At 41.3% G+C, this 24,018-nt stretch overlaps 1 protein-coding gene across 14 annotated transcripts in view; it reads right to left on the bottom strand.

The window, feature by feature from the left end:
* LOC113450252 (WW domain-containing adapter protein with coiled-coil-like) overlaps positions 1 to 24,018 on the bottom strand; it is a 137,048-nt gene that overhangs the window by 78,108 nt on the left and 34,922 nt on the right. For 12 of the 14 annotated variants that reach the window (XM_026721415.2, XM_087918924.1, XM_026721413.2 and 9 more), the window contains 4 exons: positions 16,958 to 17,064; positions 15,338 to 15,453; positions 15,141 to 15,253; positions 12,857 to 13,171 (listed from right to left, as the gene is read on the bottom strand). In XM_026721415.2, coding sequence (XP_026577200.1) covers positions 12,857 to 13,171; positions 15,141 to 15,253; positions 15,338 to 15,453; positions 16,958 to 17,064 — 651 coding nt within the window. The remainder of the gene's footprint in view (positions 1 to 12,856; positions 13,172 to 15,140; positions 15,254 to 15,337; positions 15,454 to 16,957; positions 17,065 to 24,018) is intronic. The other 2 variants (XM_087918920.1, XM_087918921.1) reach the window with 1 other exon arrangement.

The raw sequence follows: 24,018 nt of genomic DNA, 5'->3' as shown, positions 1-24,018 counted from the left end.
AAGGTCCACTCCATGCAGAAGAAAGCAACGAACGTCCAAACCAAGACACCCTCCCCAGAGAAGCCAATGAAGAAGACGACCCTATGGTGAGTGCACCCATCATACCATTTACTGTCAAAGTGAAGTTAGTGGTGTCAGACACGGGGGAGGCAGAAGAATTAGAAGCTGTTATAGATACCTGTTCTAGATGCCTTATTGGCCTCCCTATCATTGAGCAATTAGGTATAAAAACAAAAACCCTGAAATGCCCAATCAGGTTTGAGCAAGTGGATGGGACTTTAATTGGGGGAATCCCAGCCACACAAATGACAGAGTTAATCAAACTTGAGATGGGTAGTCACCACAAACTCATACGTTTTATAGTGACTCCAAGGGTGTCAGAATCTGTCATACTGGGACTTGCTTGGCTAGATAAATGGGCCCCTACCATCAAGTGGGAGGATGGATACTGAAAAATTATAATTGGGGTGGGCCCACTGCCCCCCCTTCCTTCCACTAAGAAACTACCACCCAACATGGGTCCAAAAACTGAAGCAGCAGCCACCGCCTCGGACTCTCTTCCAGGTACTCCCCAAGTACCCAAACAATACAGAGACTTGGTTGAGGTATTCGGTGAAGAGGAATGCAATGTTTTACCTTTCCATCAAGCCACTGATTGTGCCATAGAGTTATAACCCAGGGCAAAACTGCCAAAACCAAAGATGTATTCCTTGACACCAGCTGAAATGATTGAATTGAGGAAATACATCGATAACAATTGAGACAGAGGTTTCATTGAACCTGCAAAATCTAGGTTAGCCGCCCCAGTGCTGTTCAAAAAAAAGAAAGAAGGCAGGTTAAGAATATGTGTTGATTTTAGGGGCTTTAATGCTGTATGGGTAAAAACATGTACCCTCTCTCCTTCATGAAGGACTTATTAAACCACCTGTCAAAAGGCAAGGTCTTCACCAAACTAGATCTCAGAGAAGCGTACTACTGAGTCCTCATAAAGGAGGGAGACAAATGGAAAACTTCCTTCAACTGCCCTTTGTATAGTTTCCAATTCCAAGTCATGCCTTTCGGACTTCAAGGCCCCCCCCCACAATATTGATGCAACTCATCAACAAAGTGTTACATCTGCACCTATACCAGGGGGTCCTCGTCTACCTAGATAACATCCTTATATTCAGCAAAACCATCGAGGAATATGTCAAATTGGTCAGAGAAGTGCTGAAAAAAACTTTTAGCTGCCAAGTTATATGTAAAACTGTCAAAATGCGAATTCCATGAAGAGTCGTTGCATTACCTAGGCTACCGAATATTCAACCAGGAAATTGAGAGGGACCCTGGAAAAGTGAAAGCCATACTAGACTGGCAATCCCCCAAAACACGAAAGCAGCTTCAATGCTTTTTGGATTTTGCCAATTTCTATAGACTATTCATTCCTTCTTTTGCCAAGGTTGCCCCCGCTTTCACAGAGTTATTGAAAACAGGGCCTTCCCCCACCAAACCGAAGCCCAGTCAACCCCTTGCTTGGACAATGGACTGCCAGAGAGCTTTTGAATCCTTAAAACGCCTCTTTGCAGCTGAGCCCATTCTCCAGCACCCAGACCCAACCAGACTTTTTATAGTCCAAACTGATGCTAGTGATGTGGCTGTCATGGCCATTCTTTTCCAAAAGGACTTTCAGAACTGGCTAATGCCTTGTGCTTATGTGTACAAAAAGCTGACAGACACAGAGCAAAGGTGGGCGGTTTGGAAGAAAGAAGCATTTGCAGTGCAATGGACTTTGCTGATTTGGAGGCATTTCCTAGAAGGGGTGAAGGAGCCCTTTGAGGTGTGGACTGATCACAAGAACCTCTAGGCTCTAAAGACACCTTGGAAGCTATCACCCAAACAAGTCTGCTGGGCTCAATATTTCAAGCAGTTCAACTTCAACATGAAACATATCCCCGGAGGGAAAAACATATTGGCTGATGCCCTATCAAGAAAACCCCAATTTGACAGTTGCTGAGAGGAAGTAGTGCAGACTATGATATCAGAAGCTCAACCGGCAGGCCAAGTAACCACCCGAGGCCAAGCCAACCGCAACCCCAGACGCCTAGAAGACAAACTGACAACGGAGTTGAAAGCAGCCCTATTGACTGACCCATGGTTTGTGGAGCATCAAACCGAGTTGACAATGAATGAGGGACTGGCTTGGAAAGGGACTAAACTTTATGTACCCACTAATCTAAGAATAATGGTACTAAAATGTAGCCATGACTTGCGGTTGGGGGGACACTTTGGGTTCTTAAAAACCCTGCATTTAGTCAGAAGACAGTTCTGGTGGCCAAAAATGAAACCTGATGTCAAGGACTATGTGAAAAGCTGCTCAATTTGTGCCACGATGAAACACAGAACTGGGAAACCCTCTGGCCTCCTCCAACAAGTAGCTGAGCCAAAAAGCCGTGGGAAGAAATTGCGATGTACTTTATCATAGAATTACCTGAGAGTGGAGGGAATACACTTATTTGGACTGTTATCAACTTATTCTCTAAGCAAGCCCATTGTCAGAGTTCCAGGGAACCTCCATTCCAATCAGTAACTCCGAGACAAGCATAATCTCAAAAGTACCTTTATTAGAATAGCACCTGGCACATCTATGGAATTTCAAAACTAAAAGTTTCCCAGACTTCCCACAATGTCCCAACCTACAAACCATCCCCTTTTCTCTCATCATCACATCACATGAACCAATCCCAAAGTAAGTTCCTTTTTGTTTCTGTGCCATACTCTATGACCTTGAAATAACAAAAAAATTCTATTTTGTCTACTTACAGCTACTCAATAAAAATCACCCCCCTCCCATTTTCTCAAGCCATCTCTGAGATCCTTCTAGCCGAAGTGATGGCTACTAGAAATGCTACCTTGAGAGATAGGAAGTGTAAACTAATGGACCTGAGCAGTTCAAAAGGTTCAGCCATTAAGGCCCTTAACACCTTAGGAAGATCCCAAGTGGGGAATCTGTGAACCACAGGAGGTCTAAGGTTGGTGACCCCTTTTAAAAACCTCTGGATGGTTTGGTTCTGAGACAAGGACCCCTTCCTGTGTATGTACAATACTGACGAAAGGTGGCCACCTGTCTGCATAGAGTGTTTGCCAAGAGCCCTTTGTCAAGACCCTCTTGTAAAAAATCCAGAATGTTGGCTACTGAAGCCGAAGTGGGGGAAATCCTATTCTTGATGCACCACTGACAGAAGACCTTCCATGTGGCTTGATAGATGCAGTTGGTTGAAGGCCTCCTAGCCGCTAGAATGGTACGGATGGCCCGATCCAATATATTTTGTCTCCTCAGAGCGCTCCACTCAACCTCCAAGCGGTCAGATGGAACCACTGAGGCTCTGGGTGGGTTATTTCTCCTTGGTGTAGGGACACCTTGTGAGGAGGGATTCTCCATGGTTGGGTGGTCGAGAGATTCACCAGATCAGCAAACCAGGGGCATCTGGGCCAGTAAGGAGCCAGAAGTATGACCTCCTCCTCCTCCAGTATCTTTCTGACTACTGCTGGCAGCAGCGGAAGAGGAGGGAAGGCATACAGGAGACCCTGAGGCCACCTGCTCCTGAGGGCATTGGTCCCTTCTGCCCCCTGGGTCGCGAACCTGGTGAAAAACCTGGGGAGTTTGGTATTGGTTGGAGATGCGAACAGGTCCACCACTGGTAGTCCGAACCATTGTGACAGCTCCTGAAATAAAAGAGGGGGAATACTCCACTCTGAGGGGTCAATCTTGGCCCTGCTAAGCCAGTCCGCTTGCACATTTTCCACCCCAGAGATGTGTTCTGCCCTGATTGACAGGAGATTCCTCTCTGCCCAAAGGCCCAAACATTCAGCCTCTAACATTAAAGCCCTAGATCTGGTGCCACCCTGCCTGTTGATGTGAGCCTTGGTCGCTACATTATCTGTTAAAATTAGGACATGTGTGTGTTGTATGGTGTTTCTAAATTTCTTGAGAGCCCATCGAACCGCTCTCAATTCTAACCAATTAATGTTCTTTCCCCTCTCCAAAACAGACCATTGGCCTTGGGCCAACTGTGACTGCAAATGCGCCCCCCAGCCGGAGAGACTGGCATCGGTAGTGATTACCTTTCAGGACAGCTCTCTGAATAATTGACCTGCATTCAAAGCCTGAGAAAACCACCATGACAAGGACTGCTTGACAGACCCAGGAACTGAGACCTTGAGAGATGAGTGACTTCTACCCGCCTTTTGGTGGGGCAACAGAAACCACTGAAGCTTTCTGGAGTGTAGTCTAGCCCAAGGCACAATGGAGATGCAAGAAATCATCTTACTTAAGAGTTCTGACAGAAGTGCCAAGGGGGACTTATCCGCTCTCACGACCTCCCTCACCATGCTTTGTAGACTGTCTTTGTGTTCCTGACCTTACAAGACACTGTCAATCTTAGCTCCAAGATGCTATGTTAATAGAAAAGCCATGGTCTTGTAACAGGGAGACTGTCGCTTGGAGATCCTTTAAGGCCCAGTCATGTGAGGATGATTGGATTAAAATATCATCCAGGTAACACTGCACCCTTACTGGGATGGTTCTCAAGCGAGCTGCCAAGGCAGCCAAGACCTTAGTAAACACCCTGGGTGCAGAGGATAAACCAAAAGGCATAGCCCTATATTGGAAGTGACTCCCCTCGTAGCTGAAGCGTAAATACTCCCTGTGTGTCTGACAAATTCTGATGTGTAGATAAGCCTGTTAAATCAATTGAGGTGAAGAAGTCACCCTCCCTGACGCTCTGCAAAATAGACTGCAGCGAATGCATCCGGAAACGCTTGTACAACAAAAATTTATTGAGCCTTTTTAAGTCCAGAATGGCTCTCCACCCCCCAGAAGCCTTGGGAACAACAAACAGCCGGGAGTAGAATCCCTTACCCTGTTGATTAACTGGAACTGACTGGATGGCTCTAATATCCAGTAGGTGTTGGATGGCCTGTTCCATTAGTTTCCTACGGGAAGCCTCCTTGGAAACAGGGCAAGGCACATAAAATCTGGGGGGTTGTGACCTAAATTCTAGGAAAAGGCCATGTCTAATGGTCTTTAAGACCCAAGCATCAGATGTAGTAGCCTCCCATTGGGCCGCAAAATTGGATAACCTACCCCCAATGGGAGAACTACTGCTGCATTTAGCAGGAACGCCAGAAGTGACTTCCTCCCACACGAAAGGGTTACTTGCCTGAAAATTGGGGCCTATCTCTGGCCGCTCTTTCCTGGGGGCGTTCCTGGCAGTTGAAGGACTGCCTCTGAGGCCCTTGAGCCCCGGTGCTGCCCTCGGCTCTGAAAGATGACCTACAGGTGTATGGCACTGCTCTGTAACTGGACCGCCTTGCCAGAGAAGGAAGGTATTTCTTTTTATCTCTGGTCTCCACCAGATGGGGCTCTAAGACCTCCCCAAACAATTTATCCCCCTTGATGGGGGCAGATGCCACCTTCCACTTCCACCACCCATCGGCCTGCCAGTTTTTAAGCCAGACCATTCTGCGGGCTGCAACAGAAGTGGCATCCACAGTGAATTCAGCTGCAGCCACTAGTTTATGGATGTTTTAGTGCACTCGGACATCTGTGGCGGGGACTCTGTCTTGCAGTTGGTGCAGCCAACGTAAAGAAGACCTCATAAAGAAAAAGGCAGCTGAAGCAGCCTTGACTGCCCCGGCAGCCGCCAGGTGGGTACGTTGGAGGGATTGTTCAATCCTCTTGTCCTCTGCCTTCAATGCCTCCGCTGGATCAGCGGGGTTTGATGAGGAAGAAATCAAGGCTGCAACCGGACCGTCCACTGATGGCACCTGTAATGAGCTGGTAAGTTCAGGCCCCATATTAAAGTAGCGGCATTCGCTGGCCGATAACATGGCAGAAGTTCCCAGGGATTCCAGCTGTTTCTTGATAACATTCAAAAATAATCTAGGCACTATGATGGGAGATTTCAATGGAATAGTAGATGCTAAGTTAGATTATAAATCACAGAAAATAACCAAGCAAAGTAGAAAGATTCTCCCGAAATCCTTTTTTAAAACGACAGAGGAATTAAATTTAAAAGATGCCTGGAGAGAAAGAAATGCAAAAAATAGACAATACACTTTTTATTCAAATAGACACTCATCTTGGCCAAGAATAGATATGATATGGATGTCAACGGAATTAATCTCCAATATGCATGTAATTGATATTGAAGCAAATACTCGGGCAGACCACAATCCAATTACAATGAAATGGAAAGGACAAAGGAAAAGATCTAGATGGACTTTAAACAATACAGTATTAAAAAAAAGACTTTATACAGAAAATGGAGAAAGAAATGGCGTTTTTCTTTAAAGAAAATAGAACAGAGGACACCTTAGTACAAAATCTTTGGGATACAATGAAAGCTTATGCGAGAGGATTGATACAAGAAAAAGAAATATAAAGAAAAGACAAATGTTGCAAACAGTAGAGGAGGACTATAAGAGACTTGAGAAGGAATTAAGAAATATCCACAAAAAGGATATTACAATTCAAATGGATACAGCTAAACATAATATGGGTTTAATGGAAAAAGAATTAGCACAAAAAATTAGAAGTGCTAAACAGAATTACTTTGAAGATGCAAATAAACCAGGTAGATGGCTAGCATATAAGTTGAAAAAGGAGAGAGATTCGAGAAAGATAATGCAACTGATAGATGATCAAGGGAAAATCTGCTATGGAAATAAAGAGAAGAAAAAAATTATATAGGACTACTATGGCAAACTATATGAACAAGAGAATGTGGATGAAGAAAAAATTAAACAATACCTGCAAAAAATGAATTTACCCCAGATATCTAAGGACACTGCAATGATGTTAGAAGGGACCATAACGATGACGGAACTGAGGCATTAAAAGAACAAAATAATGGAAAGGCACCAGGACCAGATGGTTTACCAGCTGAATTTTATAAGACATTACAGGAACCTTTAAGTCTCCCACTACTTGAAGCGATGAATGATGTTATGTTAAAGAAGAAAATACCCAATTCATGGAAAGAGGCTTATATCACTCTTGTACCAAAGGAGGACGCTGACCCACAACAAATTAAGAATTACAGACCTATTTTTTCCCTGCTAAACTAAGACTACAAAATCTTTGCTTCCATAATGGCAGAAAGACTTAAAAGATATTTGAACAATTTTATACACTCTGATCAAAATGGATTTCTGCCCAAGAGAATACTATGAGGCACATCCGAAAAAGCAAATGGCTTTGATATTTTTAGATGCACAAAAAGCCTTTGACAATGTGAATTGGTGATTTATGGTATTACAATTGGAGCAGATGGGCTTTGGTAAGAAGTTCATTCAAGCCATAGAAGCTATATACTATAAACAATCAGCAAAGGTAATGATAAATGGAGAGCTAACAGACAATATTGATATTAAGAAAGGAACTAGACAAGGTTGCCCGCTGTCACCTCTGTTGTTTGTGTTGACACTGGAAGTACTTAATAGAAATATTAGAGAAGATAAGGATATAAAACGAATGAAAATTAAGAGGGAAGAATATAAATTACAAGCTTTCACAGATGACCTGGCTTTTATTTTAGAGAATCCATTTGAAATAGCATTTAAATTGCTAGAAAAGATTGAGGAATATGGATATGTAGCAGGTTTGAAAATAAATAAAGATAAAGCAAAGATTTTGACGAAGAACATAGTTGAAAAACGAAAGAAAGAATTGACGGAGGTTTTGAAGATCCAGGTCACAAATAAAGTTAAGTATCTAGGAATATATTTGACAGCTAGATGTGGCACACTTAAGAAGAAAACTACTATAAACTCAAACAACAGATTGTGACAGACTTGGCAAAATAGGAAAAATTGCATTTATCTTTAATAGGGAGAATATCCACAATTAAGATGAATATATTACCAAGGATTTTATATTTGTTTCAGACAATTCCAATTAAATTAGGGAAAGACCATTTTGAAGCTTTAAATAAAATAGTACTGAAAAACATTTGGCAGGGAAAGAAGGCGAGAATTAAACTAAAACTACTACAAGATGCTAGAATAAGAGGAGGGTTTGGCTTGCCCATTTGGGAGTTATATTATCAGGAGACAACATTGCTGTGGGTCAAGGAATGGATAACATTAAGGAATACTAGATTATTGACGTTAGAAGGACATGATCTGTTGTTGGGATGGCATGCTTTCTTATGGTACAAGGAGACTAAAATGCATGGATACTTTAGGAGGCATTTTATATGAGAGGCTCTATTATTAATATGGGAGAAAATTAAAAGACAACAGTATTTGAAAATTCCAGTCTGGTTATCAACTATTGAAGTATTCGCATATCCAGTAATCTATAAAATGGAACAGTTAGATATGGCGAAATATTGAATGAAACGGGTGAACTTAAATCTATGCAAGAACTAGAGGAACAAGATATAAGGATGAATTGGTTTTCATATGTGCAAATACATTCTAGATATGATAAAGACTCCAAAATGGAAGGTTTTTATAGTAAATTAACTGAATTAGATAAAATCTTGACAGGTACTGATGAAAAGGTGATTTAAAAATTATATGGATATTTACTAGAGGTTAAACTAGAAGAACAAGTTAAAGAAACTATGATTGCTTGGGGGAAGAATTTTGGATATGGGATAATTTAGAGAAATGGCAAAAATTGTGGTCTCAAAATTATAAAATGACAATGTCAACTGCATATAAAGAGAATTTGTGTAAGATGTTTTACAGGTAGCATTTACCCCCGGCAAGAATAGCATGAATGTTCAAGAACAAGTCGGAGAAATGTTGGAATGTGTCATCAGATGCCTGGATCATATTACCATATGTGGTGGATGTGCGCTGAGGCCAAAAGATATTGGACTAAAATCCACACATGGTTGGAAAAAATGACAAAAAAACACATAGATGTAAAACCAGAGATATTTTTATTGGGCATTATACCTGAAATATACAGTAAAGAATTGATATATTTGATTGTAAATGTATTAACAGTGGCTAGAATTGTTATTTGCCAAAAACTAGAAAAAATGAGGAAATTCCAATGGAAGATGAAGTTATTAAGAAAATGAGAGTGTACAGAAATGAGTAAATTAACATTTGAAATTACGAGAGCAAGAAGATAAACAAATTTTATAAAATATGGGATCTATTTTATCAATGGCTAGATAAAAAAACAGGGAAATGAAATATTTTATAATACTTTATAATAAAAGTATAATAGAACTGTAGAGATAAGATAATGTATGGATATATTACTGAATTGATTAATGATGATGAAATGAATGTTACAAAGTAGGTTAAACTAAAATGGTGATTAGCTCGCACAAAATGATGGAATATTAGTAACAGTCTTGTGATTAACTATGATAATATAAATATATATAGTTGACAATATGAGAATTTAAATTAGAAGGGAAAGACTATAGAGATTACGCACAAGAGATTTGTACCAACCAACACACTGTATGTAACTGAAAGATGGTTTTATGTTTTATGTCATGTCTATGTGTAAAAAATAAAATCTTTTTTCAAAAAAATAATAATAATCTAGGCACTGGAACCATTTCAGGCCGAACTGTTGGTTCGTCAAAATATTGGTCTGGAGGAGCAGCAATGTTCCCTTCCACTTCCCCGACATCTGCTTCTGGTCCCAACTGGGCCATCTTCCTGGCCTTAAACAATAAGGCCCATAACTTTTGAGAATCAAAGAGCCAGTGAAGGAAGGTCTCTCCGAGGCCATTTCTTTGTCTGCCGAGAAATCAGATTCCCCCTTGTCTTCCTCTGGTGTTTTATGTGCAATGCTATGTATGGAGAGGTCAGGGGAAGCTCTGTCCCTTAAGGATTCTGCTTCTCTCATGGATGGACTGATCTAGGTCTGAATGTTCTGACACCACCGATTCAGGCCTCCTCATAGCTTGGAGGCCTTCCACAAGACCTTGCCTTATGGCTATAGAGATAATTGCCTCCATGTGCGCAGGTAATGCTGCTTCAGCCTCTTCAGAACTGTGCAAGCCAGCAGCTGTGGGCGTATAAGTTGCTGCCACCCCTGGTCTGCCTCTCTTTGGAGGAGGTGACCTAGTTTCATCCTGGCAAACTGCTTGGGGATCTCTGTAATCTGAAACTCCCTCTATTGGGTGTGGATCAGCAATAGCAGATGAGTTATCAGGTGACCAGGCTTGTAAGCAAGGTCCACTAGTGGAGGTAAAAGGCCCAGGCTCCATTTGTAAAACTGGAGTCAGAACAGAAGAATCTGACTCCTCTGGGTCTGGTGATCTACAGCTCCTCCCACCAGCAGCACGCTGACTTTTCTCCACCTGCTTTTCTAGAGCCTTCTGCCTTCTCGAGGCATCCTGTTCCTCTGCCCTGGAAGGTTTTTTGGGTTCAGGGGCCTTTCTCTTCTGCCTGCCCCTAGATTTACCTCTAGATTAGAGGGACTATGACCACCTTCCTGATCTTTATCTGCCATTCCACTGGGAGATTGGGATTAACAAACACAGCCAGAGGGAGAGGATGGATCCTGGTGGGGAAGGGGATGAGGAGTTAATAACACATTTACTGCTTGCCCTTGCCAGTAAGGCCCCATCCAGAATAAAAAAAGGTCCTCTTACCTCTGAACTGGTGAAGCAAGCCTAGACAGGCCTATTGCTGGGCTGCAGCCACACCCTACCGGTCACCGCAATGTAATAATGGGCCTGAGTACAGGTCTACTGGCACCCATGCGATCACCTCAGTTTTGTAGCTGGAAACACAGCCCTGGCAACAAGGTTGATCTGCGCCCTCAGTTGGGGTCGAATGAGTCCTCACCACTCTTCAGCACCAACCGCTGCCATGCGGCTGCGCCCCCCAGCTGGGATCGGGCCAATTGCCCAATCAAGCGGCTGCTTTGTGCTGCTGCAAAGACCCTTCTGGGCCGTTTGCCCCTTTTAGCTGCTGCTGCTTGCTGCTACGCTTTGCGCTTTGCGCTTTGCAGCCAAGGCGATCGAATAGAAAGTGAAAGCAAAAACAGCGCTGTTCCTCCTTGCTGCTGCTGCGCTACCATGCACATAGCCCTTATCAGGCCGATTGCCTGGAGCCGCTCCATGTGTTTGCAGCTTCGCATGTTGGGGCAGCCGCCCTGAAGGCAATAGCCAAGCCTGGAGGCTAAAAGCCTCACTCCTTGGCTGCAGAGTCTTCCAAAAGCCTCTGCTGCTCTTTAAAACTTCTTTTCTTATGCAAGAAGCCTCCACTTGCAATTCAAGTGGAGCCTCAGCAACTCACGTCCTGTCCTGGCTGGACTGAGTCGAAAACTGGGGCGTGGCCACGGCACAGGGCAGAGCTTCAGTTTTAACGCAGACTCAGTCCAACAGGGCAGGATCTGATTTAACCCTATCTATCTGGACTCTTGGAGCCACAGATAGGAAAATAATAGTAAGTAGTTGACTGGTACACATATTTAACTACAAAACTTTTGTATTATAAAATTACAGAAAAGCATAAACAAAAACCTGACATATGAACAAACTTTGTCTCTCTGCATTTAGCCATGTGATTTCCACTACATGGGAGCCACTCATTGAGCAATGAAGGCTTCAGTTAACTAGTTTCCTGCAACAAACAAAAGTAACATCAATGGCTTCTGAACAAGACAAGCTATGAAGCCAATCATTAACAATATTTTGATATATCCAAGAGCTGGCAAATCCAAACTCCTTGTTCTCATCATCTCTCTCCTAGGAAACAAGCTGCAGTTTACATAATATAAAATACTATAATTATTAGAAATGGCTGAAAATTCAACACATTTACGAATATCAAAATATAGAGGAACTTCCATTTACTAGAAAATCTAATAGATTTAAAAACATGTTTTCAAAATAAAACAAATATAAGAACATTTCTCAATTATGAACATATAGAACATAAAGCAGAAGTAAAGTGTTCTGGCTTTGGAAATAGGAATCGACAAACTGTCTTCTACAAAGTCAGACTATTAAGTCTGTTTAGCTCTGGACTGTCCGCCCCAATTACAGTATCATCCCAAGATTTCAATTATAGAACTAAAGATGGTAGGAAAAGAATCTGGAACTTACTATATGCAAAGAATATATTACTGAGCAATTGCACTTTTTCACAAGTTTATAGTACAAAACTGGAGATAGTTTCCAGAAATGTTGAAATCAGAGAATGAAAAGAAGACAATTTTAGGAACTGAAATATGTGCAATAGCAGCCTAAGCTTATTTCATTATTTTACTAACACTAAAACTGTAATAACTTGGCCAGTAATTCAACAGAGAAAGTAAAATGTATAATTGCAAACTCAAAGTATCATTATCCAAGGACGGAAACTCACTCGTGTATTTTCTTAACCATCCTTGCACATAACTCCATATAATGTACTTAAAGATGTATCTTGAAAATGAAGCCATCCTCTGAAACATACCACACGATATACATATCACATCACATGCTTATTAATAGACTGAAGAAATGAGGAAAGCCAAAGTCTTTTGCTCATACCAAATACCTCCATAGTGAAATCCATAGTTAATGAATTCAGCAATATGGCATCTGAGTTTTACTACACTTTCAACTAGTATGTCCAGACAGAATCACAGAGTTTGTAGTTAACAGAAAATTTCAGGTTTCTTCACAGAAAAGACTATTGTTTTAAGGCAGGGGTGTCAAATTCACGTTGTCACAGCGGCGTCACATGACGTATCGGGACTTTTCTCCCCTTCGCTAAACCGGGCGGGGGCAGCACATGACGCATTTAGCCCACGGGTTTGACACCCCTGTTTTAACGGTACATGTTTCAGTCCCCATACTCAACACAAAATAAACAGTAAAAATTAAAAAAAAATACACACCTGACAAATTTTTTCTCTCTGTTTTTTGTGAAAGGATGGAAGAAGTGGGCACAGGCAGTTTTGATAAAGATGCCCCATTTGCATCAAATGATTTCTTTGGCTGATGATCTGACTGTAGAGAAAATGGACTAGGAGGAACAGAACTTGTAGTGGTAGAAGGGTGAACCACTGTTTTGATGGGATGTTGTCCTGGGGCAGAACTACTGTGAGTCTCTGTTCTTGGCAATCTGTAGTCTCTGTCATTGTGTCTGCTTGTCTGAGACAAAATATTCTGTGGGAGCAGATTAGCAGCATCACTGGAATGCTTGTCTTCCACTTTGGTTTATTGTTCACAATGTTGAAATGAGACAGAAAATACCAAGTTAGAGCTCTGCATTTTTTTCCTATTCCAGCATCAAGAGATATTAGTATATACTGCTATTTTAAAAAAATACAAACACATTGCTTAAATCAACATGAACTGTTGCATTATCTCCATTATCAAAACAAAAAACCACCAAATAATTTTGAATGTTTCAGCAGAAGACTACGTATCTATGAATATTTCTGAAAACTGGAAATTCCATATTTTGACTTTTAAAAATCTACAGGCAGTCCTCAACTTACAACCACAATTGGGACTGGAATCTCCACCATTAAGTCAGTGCTGTTGTAAAGCTAGTTGTCAGGTGACTGCACTGACTGATGGCAATCCTGACTTTCTTTTAGTCATTAACTGAGAATTAGGTTGTTGAGTACCCACCCCCAATCCAAGCGATTCTGGGCTTGGACCCTCCCAGGCTTGAGCTTCAGTAAGGTAAGGCACTGCCTCCAACTCAAAAGTTTGCAAAGGCAGCACAGCTTTAGCCACTTTGGAAAGGGGAGGGGATTGTGAAGTTTTAGCCACTTCAGAAAGCTGTGCTGTCTTTGCAAGCCTTTCCCACCCCCAATTTCCCAAGTGGCTAAAGCTGTGCTATCTTCACAAACCTTTCTGAAAACAGTGCAGCTTTAGCCATGTGTAGGAAATATTTGCCAGAGAAGCTGGGTTCAAAAAGGAACAGCAAAGGCAGAGCATCCCTGTGTGCAAAAGGCAAGTGCAGGGAACTTGGAGATAAGGCAGTTGGGTCAATGAATGCTTGCTGGCTTGTTTACTGGGGTGGGTCACATGGAGCTGGGGAAGAGAACGAAGCTGGGCAAATGAATGTTTGCTGAGGCTTCCTGGGATAAAGGAAGCAGTGCAGAATCACATGGTTCTGAGGCTGCTTGCTGCCTTGCTGTGCAGGGTGACCAAAAGGACAGATGGGGCGGGAGCTGAAGTACCCTTCTGGAACTTAATGCAGGTGGGCTGCAAAGCACCTGAATTTTGATAATGTGACTAAAGGGGTGCTACAACAGCTGTAACTTCAGGCACAGGTTGTAACTCCATTTTTTTCAGCATTGCTGTGATTTCAAACAGTTGCTAAATGAATGGTCATAAGGACTACTTGCAGGGGTGGGTTTCTACCAGTTCTGTCCACCTCTGTAGACCCAGTAGCTCTGAAGAGCAGCAGACATAGAACCAGTTCTATGTCTGCTGATGTTTTTGCCCACCTGCCCACCCGGGCTCTTACCTGACCTTTATTTCCTGCTTTTTCAACTTCAGCTACAAGCGAGGCACAGCTGCAGTTAAAAAAGCAGGAAAAAGGGGCTTTTTCAAAGCTGCTTCTCGGCAAGCAGCATGCTGATGACAATTTACAGGTGTCCGCGCACAGCGTGCAGGGAAGCACATCGTAAATCACCAAACCTTGTAAATCACTGAACCGGTAGTTAACCCTGTCAGATCCCACCTCTGACTACTTGTATATAATTTGTATTGTCATTACTATCATAGCGTAGAAGTACAAAGGAAAATTTAATATTAAACACAAGAAAAAGCTTTATTTTCTTTTAAAGTTGAGGTTTGATGTTAATGCCTTATTCTACTGCACCAAAGGGAGTCTGAAGTCAATCCCTTTTTTTCCTTTTTCCTCATTGCTTTCCCCCACTATTCTCTTCCCTACTATTTACTTTTGTATTTTCTTTGTATGTTATATTATAAACTAATAAAAATTGTTTAAAAAAAGAAAAAGCTTTATTTTCTTTTGTTGATGTGTAATGTATAGTTATCAAATTAATCACCAAAACTATTTCAGTGCCCATATTAGGTAACACAATGTTGGGGGGGTGAGAAATTAAAGCTTAACTTATTCATAAAATGTGGTCAACTGAAAAAAAAAACTTGAAAAAGAACATGCACAGGAATATTATTGCATTAAAATAGACATACTTCCACTAGCAAACCCACTTGCAGCAGTCGCTTGCATCACCTCTCTTCTGTAATCTCTATCTTTTGGAAAACTGTTGACAGACATTTTGCTTGCTTCTTTTTGTCTCTGCTCTCTGGTGTAAAAATAAATAAATTATAAAATGGAACAATTTGGTAAGTTTACTATTCTACAATTTACATCTATGGTAATTATTTACCTTTCAAGCCATTCTTTCGGTTTTTCCCACTGTGAAACTTCTGTTCGGCAGTTATAGTAATATTTTTTGCCAGAAGAACTAATATGCTCAGACCAGTCATCTGCAGAATCATAAGACTTAAAAAAAAATTGCAATCAACCTGATGGATTTCAGAAATATCTCAGCTTTGAACATTAACACATTTCATTTAAAAATATTCCTTTCAGAAAAATCAATAAAGCGCAGAGCATTTTATACTATAATTTTTAACAGGCTTCAACTCAACCCAAGCAAGGCTTAGTGGTGTTTGGGCATTCTGGTGCGAGTAACCTTATTGTTCATCTTGAATGAAGTGGTACTGCCTCAGACAGATCCGGTGTGTAATCTGGGGGTCCTCCTGGACTCACATCTCCTGCTCAAAGAACCGGTAGAAGCTGTGGCTAGGAGGGCCTTTACACACAGGTTGTATGCCAGCTGTTCTCATCCCTGGGCTGGGTGGGCTACTCAATGTCACTCATGCCCTTGTGACCTCTTGTGTAGACCAATGGCCAACCTTTTGGGCACCAGGGACTGGTTCCATAGAGAGGTTTTTCCATGGACCAGAGGGCGTGTGTTTTTGCATACTGTGCACATTCCACAGATGCAAGCTGTGGCCCAGTGCCAGTCCACAGCCCAGGGGTTGGGGACCCCGTTGTAGACTACTGCAATGCACCTCACATGGGGCTGCCTCTAAAAAGTATTTGGAAATTCAAGAGGTGTAGAACGTGGAAACATGGGTGGTGCCAGTTATTTGGCACATGTAACACCACTACTGTCAGCTTCATTGGTTGCCAGTGTGGTTCTGGGTGCAATTCAAGGTGTTGGTCATCACCTTTAAATACCTGCATGGTGTAGGACTGGGTTGAGGAACTGTCGCAAAAGGTGATCACATAACCACAGGACACAGCAACCATCATAAATACATGCCAGTTGCCAAGCATCCGAATTTTGATAATGTGACCGTGGGGATACTGCAATGGTCATAAGTGTGAAAAATGGCCATAAGTCACTTTGTTCGGTGCCATTTAGCTTTGATTGCTCACTGAACAATGGTTGTAAGACAAGAATTACCTGTAAGTACTTTATGAGTAAGATTACCTTATTACCTTGAAAAATCCTACACCAGAGTCATGAGATTTCAATTCAAGGTGTTAATCACTTATTTCAGTGCTGTTGTAACTTCAAACTGTCACTAAATGAATGGCTGTAAGTCAAGGACTACTTGTATTTGATTGTAACTTGTTCAGATGGGCAGCTATATAAAGTGGATAAACAATTAGAAAACTAAACTAACTTAGAAACTGGAGAACAACAAAATGTAATAGCTTTCAAATAGTAAATATAGAATTTAGTTTCACTTGAGAGAATTAAACTAGCGGAGATACGCTATCCAATCTGGTATTTTAAAACTTTACACAATATGTTTTGGATTGAAATACTCAACTTATCCAGAACAGAAATTGCCTAGAACATAGTATGCACAGTTTTGTTTGCTTGATTTCTATTAACTGCAATTATCTAGAATTTCTTGAAAAGGGAAGTAAAGTGTATGCAACATTTAATAAAATAAACTTGGTTGGTCAATTCAGTATTAGTACTTACTGCATCAGATGTCTTGCTTGGATTATTGCTAGGATTAGAAGAATGTGAATTTGAGCTATGAAGAGCACTGTGGTTATGAGAGTTTTCTTGTGGAGAATAACTGGTCCCTAGAAAAAAATGGCTCATATTATTTCTCAATTACTTAAGTCCAACATACTTTTATCTTGGTGCATATAGGCTAAAAGCACCATGTCTTTCTCATACACACATATACACTGTACAGCACCAATTCCCCACTGAACAAATAGCTATATTTTCTAAAGAAAAGTTTCTGAACTGAAATATAAAATTATAAATTTAATAAATTATGAATGTTCAGCACAACTGTCCCCAGTAAAGTTAAATCATTCATTCTAAAATATTACTTCAAAAATATGCCAAAATATAACAGAGCCATGAAGTTCACATTGAAATGTTCTATCATCTATCCATCCATCTTAAAAATGCCTCCAACTCCCAGCCCTCAAGAAGCAGTCAAGTAAAGTACCGTGTTCAATGGTATTGGTACCTGTGGAGGGAACCAATACTTGTGCCTGCATTTTGTTGAATTCCAATATGGCACAGTCACTCTCCGCTAAACTTCCCTCAATGTCGAACACCTCCCCCCATCATTTTATCCCTGTTAGTAAGAATTAAGTCCAGTATAGCTGACCGTCTGGTTCCCTCCTCTACCTTTTGGATGACCAAGTTGTCCATTAAGTTTGTCAGGAACCTGACAGATCTCTCACTTGATTCAGAATTTGTCTCCCAGTTGATGTCAGGGTAGTTAAAGTCCTCCATTATTACTGTGGTATGTTTCCTACACACCTTAGCTAACTGATTAGCAAGAAGTTCACCTATAAGAGCCATGGTGGTGCAGTGGTTAGAATACAGTATTGCAGATTAACTCTGCCCACAGCCAGGAGTTCGATCATGACTGGCTCAAGGTTGACCTAGCCTTCCATCCTTCTGAGGTCAGTAAAATGAGGACCCAGACTGTTGGAGGCAATACGCTAACATTGTAAACTGCTCAGAGTGCTATAAAGAGCTCTGGAGTGGTATACAAATCTAAGTGCTTTTGCTTTTTTCTGTTTGGTTGGGTGCCCTTTAGTATAAACCTATGACAATGTCATTCTTTTTTCTTTTATATTAACCTGTTATGTCTCACCTGTATCTACAGGTGAGAATACAAAGTTCCAGAGTTCAAATATTTCAAGCAAAACAAAACCAGACCCAAAAGAGTTAAATGCACTGTTTTCCCAGTTCTTGGCAGTCTTCTCGGAATCTGTCTGGCAATTCGGAATTGTCCATAAATCACAACGGCCGCTTCAAACGTATTCTTTCGAATTCATAAAGCACTTTGCTCCAAGCAAAGATTGAGAGTCAGCACGCCTCCTTAAATCCCCTGGATGGGTGTGTCAGTCTCTCTAATCAATGCCTGGCTTGACGTCTCCTTTCAGATTGTAACTGACATTTCAATCTTCTCCTAGTCCTAGCATCAAGCCAACATCCGTCAGTCTCTTCCTCGCTCGAAGCCTCTGACTCATTTTTTGGATCAGCTGCTGGCATGAACAAAGTCGAAGGTTCTGGAGAGGATTGTCTCTCTGACAATCTCTCATCCTCCTGGCTCACATCTGTGTCCTCTGATAATTCAGACTCCACATTCACAGCAGGCTCAAACCTTCCATCTTCAGAGACATCAGAGTCAAAACTCCCAGCAGGATCAATCCTTCCAGTCACAACAGCTCTGGAGTAGTATACAAATCTAAGTGCTTTTGCTATTTCCTGTTTGGTTGGGTGCCCTGTAGTATAAACCGATGACAATGTCATTCTTTTTTCCTTTTATATTAACCCATATGCATTCAAGGTGGTTTTGATCCTTGGGTGTTATACATTTTGTAGAGGTGTAGTGATTTCTTATATATGATGCAACTCTATCTCCTGTTAGGTCTGTTTCCTTTGAACAGTTTAAATCCTTCTAACTGTACATTCCAGTCATGGCTTTCATGCCATCAAGTTTCAGTAATTGCAAGAATGTCATATCTGCCCTCATGTACTAGGACTTCCAAGTTTCCCCTTTTTGTTCCTAATGTTCATAGTATTAGCATATAGGCTTCTGAGTCCTTTTTGACTGACCCCATGTTCACTTTCTACATCTCCTGTTTTGTATCTAAGTTCCCCTTCTTTCTTGCCATTTGATTGATTGCCTTTAGGTTTATCCTTGGGATTATGTCCTAAAAATTGGTCTCCCCCCCCACCCCTGCAGTTTTAGTTTAAAGCCCCTTGGATAAGGTGAGCCAGTTGGTTTCCAAAAACGTACTTCCCAGTTCTTGTGAGGTGTAGCCCATCCCCTGCCAATAGACCTTCATGTAGGTATTGTATACAATGTTCTAGGAATCCAAAGTTCTCTCAACAGCACCATCCTTTAAGCCATTGGTTTACTTCAAAAATTATCTGTTCCCTCATTTGATGTTTATTTTTCGTTCGGAGTATAGATGAAAACACCATCAGTCCTCCCATCTCTTTGGCTTTCATGACTATCTGCTCATAGTACCTTGATATTATTTTCAGGCTCTTTGCTTTATCAGTCCTCCCCATGAAAGAAATATCTCAACCAGTATACTCAATTTATTCATAGTCAACAATTTGCATTTCCCCCCATCTGTTACTATTACTGCTGTTTGCATATTATATACATATGCAATAATTGTCTTAATTATATACCATATATCATAATTAATTCTTATTTTTTCAAATTACTAAGTATAGTTCAAGTATAGTTTTAATACTTATTTCTTATGGTATACAAGGCAGACCAGAAAAAAACCATGGTTAATGTTTTCAAAAGCAGTCAAGTGATCCAAACATCTAAAATGTCACCATCCAATTTTGAATGATTAGCCAATACAACTCAGGCTCACATTCCAGTTATGGCTATTTGCATTTACAAGCATACAGTACCTATTTTATTTATCCATCCTCATATTAATAGTCAAAACCTTTATGCTCGTTGGATTCCATGAGACAATGCACTTTTGTAAAGGACTAATGTAATATGTGGATGCAGATATGTTGCAATATAGTTGTTTTCAAGTATTTCAGATAACCACTAATATTAAATCTCATGCTTCCACTTTCTGCAAGCTTATTCTAGCTCAATCCCCAACTTTATATAGGCCATTTTTCTTTCACCCTAAATGATCTTTTTACTGCCAGTCAGAACTGAGCAATCCATTTTATCCTTCTCAATTATTAAGTTACATAGCAAATTAAAAGGAGCTCTCATAATTTAGATGCCACTATAAATCTTGGCTAGCTTAAATCAGAATATTAGAGACATGAGCAAAATAAATCAATAAGTCTGAGCTGTATTTTCTTTGTTTCTTTGTACACCTGCCATGAACAAAAATTAACACGGTCAGATATCAAAGATAATGTATTTGCAGCCCAAAAGTAGTGAGGAAGATTTATTTACTGCTACATTTAAAACTGAAGTTCTGTCTCCTGCTACTCACATAATGGTCACATTCCCCCACTCTAGCACTAAATCTAATGCAATTGAGTACAAATTCAACAAGTACATAAGAAACAAGTTCTATGTAGGAGCAGAGAATTCATGACAGATTATCAAAATTCCTCTGACTCCTTGCCCTAACACCTTTTACAAATTCCAAGTAAGCCCATTACCTTTTTGCTTTATAAGCATTTTAGGAGTTAAAAAGCAGATACATGTTTACAGCATTGCGATTTTTGACCTTTAAAATCCTTTATGATTTGATCAAGCAAACCTAAATAATTGTCTCTTGCAATATAATCTCTTATATTAAAACATCAGACAATTCACCTTTATCAAGTCAGCCCTGAATTTCTAGAATAGCCTTAGCAATAGCACTTAGCCTTTACAGCTCTAAGTGGTTTACAGTCAGCATATTGTGTCCCCAACAATCTGGGTCCTCATTTTACTGACCTTGGAAGGATGGAAGGCTGAGTCAACCTTGAGCTGGTGAGACTCAAACTGCCAAACTGCAGGCAGCTAGCAGTCAACAGAAGTAGCCGGCAGTCAATAGAAGTAGCCTGCAATACTGCATTCTAACCACTGTGCCACTGTGGCCTTCCCAGTAAGTAACAGCATATTGATACAGTATTGAATTCCAGCATATCTGGGTCTATGACAACTCAATGCTCCTAACTTGGGGTGGTCAGCAGGGGGTGGCCTTCTTGTCACTGCCAACTCTCCTATGCCAACTCAGTGCCGCCATTTCTTCGCAGGACATCTCAACACTGGAAAGTTGCTGCAGGGATAACTCGCTGCCGGCGTTGGATGGAGAACTGGACGAGCAAGCGGGTTTTCAGAGAGTGGTGGTGGTAGGTTGGCTCCGCCCTGAACGCCAAACTGGAAGCTCTGCAAGTTTTTTTTTCCTAAAGTGCCGCGGATTTTAAAAAAAACTTGCAGTCTCCTTAGCACTTTAGAAAAAAACTGGCAGAGCCACAGGGCTTAAAAAAAAACCCTTGCAGAGCAGCACAGCACAAGACTCGGAGGCAACGGCAGGGGTGTCAAAATAAGAAGCACCCATCTGCCACTGCCTCCCTGCCCTCCACCCCATCCCCTGCTGCAGCCAAATGCCAGTTTGGCATTTGGGGCGGAGCCAACCTACCACCACCACCCTCTGAAAACCTGGTCGCTTGTCTGGCTCTCCGTCCAGTGCCCACAGAGAGTTATCCCCACAGCTACTTTCTGGTGTTGAGATGTCTTGCAAAGAAATGGTGGCACCGAGTTGGCAGAGGGGAGTTGGCGATGGTGAGAAGGCCACCCCCTGCTGACCACCCCAAGCTAGTGGCATTGCATCCTCCCATTCTGTCTGGAGGATCCCAGTTTAAGGAAAGACATTATAGAAGTTATAGTTTCCTTTTAAGTGCCTATGCATTTATTTCCATTTTAATGCACACATGTATATCTGCTCTATATTAATGACTGTTATAATGCTGAATATATTTAAATTGTTTAACTTAAGTTGTTTAACTTCAAAACTGAGTAACAACTTCTAACTATAAATGGTTCTTAAAGAGGGTAAAGTATATATAATTAAACTATATGTATCTTTTGGACTAAATTCAACTGCCACCTACAACAGATTATTACAGGTATCTGTACCTATCCTGTACAGTGCTGACTGAGGAAGATTGAAGAGGGTTCCAAAAGAGAAAAAAATAACAGCATTCCAACTTCCTGTTATCTCAGATTCAATCCATTACATCACCATGCCTATTATATAGCACCCAAAAGTGGATTATTGCAACACTGTCTACATGGGGCTACCCTTGAAGAGTATTTGGAAACTACAATTGGTCCAAAATGCAGCAGTGCAAAAAGTTCTGGAGCCCCCTAGGGTGGCATATGCAACACTACTGTTACATCAGCTGCACCGACTGTCAATCTGCTTCTGGGTCCAATTCAAGGTGTTGGTCATTACCTTTAAAGCCCTCTATGGCATAGGTCAAAGATATCTGAGGAACTGTCTTACCCCAATGGGATTTGCCCAACCCACTCATTCTGGCAGAAACGGCCTACTGCAGACCCCATCAGCCAAGGAATTGTGGCTGGCGGGGTGTAGGAGAAGAGCCTTTGCTGCCACAGCCCTTCACTCTGGAAAATCTTTCCCCAGGACATGAGATCTGCCCACAACCTTCTGGCCTTTAGGAGCCTTAAAACAGCAAGATTCACAGTACATTAATAATAATAATAATAATAATCATCATCATCATCATCATAATAGTGATTTGTGATACGAAACCCAGCATAGTTATCTCGTTTGCTGTGTATACTGTCATTTCTGTTAATAATAACAACAACAATAATAAAGTATGGGACTTCAGAATACAAACAGACAGGCACCTGCCATATAACACCCCGGACTTAACAGTTGTCGATAAGAAAGACAAAAAAGTCTGGATAGTGGATGTAGCAGTGCCTGGAGACAGCAGAATAGAAGAGAAAGAACTGGAGAAGATAACAAAACACAAAGACCTACAAATAGAAATAGAACGACTATGGCAAAGACAAACAAGGGTAGTACCAATAGTAATAGGCACCTTGGGTGCAGTCCCAAAGCAACTGGAGCACTGTTTGAACACCATAGGCATTGACAAATTTGCCAACAGTCAATTGGAGAAGGCTGCTTTACTTGGAACAGCTTCCATCCTGCAGTGATATCTGTAACACCATCAAACATCCAGATTTGCCTATCCCAGGTCCTTGGTAAGGACTCAATAGGTAGACAAAAATGCCAAACTGTTCTGACCCAACCCTTTTACCAGCAAGAAAATCTCAAACAAACGTAGCAACTCAAACCTTCACAGCTTTAATCTACAAATAATTTCTTTGTAGATAAAAGATGGCTTGCAGGCAATTAGTCCAACCAGAAAAGCCTTGACAGAATTCTTCAGATAAGCTGGAGTCTCTACACACAATGCTGGGTCATTAGAGCATGTTTGCCTTTTGCAAAGGCAAAAACCTTTTGAAACCAGGCTTATGTTCCCTGGAGGAAGGGGCCATTACGTTGCATCCTTACTCCTGAGTTGCCTGTGCTGCTCCAGCTGTTCTCTTCTATGAATCATCCTGCGCTCACGCACACTTGGCACAGGCTCTTCAAGAACATCATCACTGCTGCCAGCTCCCACAATCCCTGAAGGCAGCAGTCCACTCCCTGATGGTCCTGGCCCCTCATCCAAGTCCTCGCTCTCCTCCACCGTCCACACCTGCTGCCGGCTAACCACAACACAAACCTAGTCTGAACATCTGGCTGACTGTGCGAATAATGATGATGATAATAACAACAACAACAATAATAAATTGTTCCAATCAGACCAAAGACGGTTCTATCAGAGTCTGAATCAGATGGGGGAATACGAAAATTGAAAAACCTGAGAAAACGGCAACTACTCAGTTTTGGAAAGACCTGTGGGAGACTGAGAAATGTTACAACAAAAATGCTGGGTGGATCAGAGACTCTGAGATGAAATTCTCCAAGAACAAAATGGACCAATTGGAAATAACTACTGAAATGATAAGCAACAGAATGAAA

This window comes from Pseudonaja textilis, unplaced genomic scaffold (assembly GCF_049901715.1).
Source record: "Pseudonaja textilis isolate UNSWEBS1 unplaced genomic scaffold, rPseTex1.2 PTEXSCF22, whole genome shotgun sequence".
Lineage (NCBI taxonomy): Eukaryota > Metazoa > Chordata > Lepidosauria > Squamata > Elapidae > Pseudonaja > Pseudonaja textilis.
This window is presented reverse-complemented; position numbering and strand designations above follow the sequence as displayed.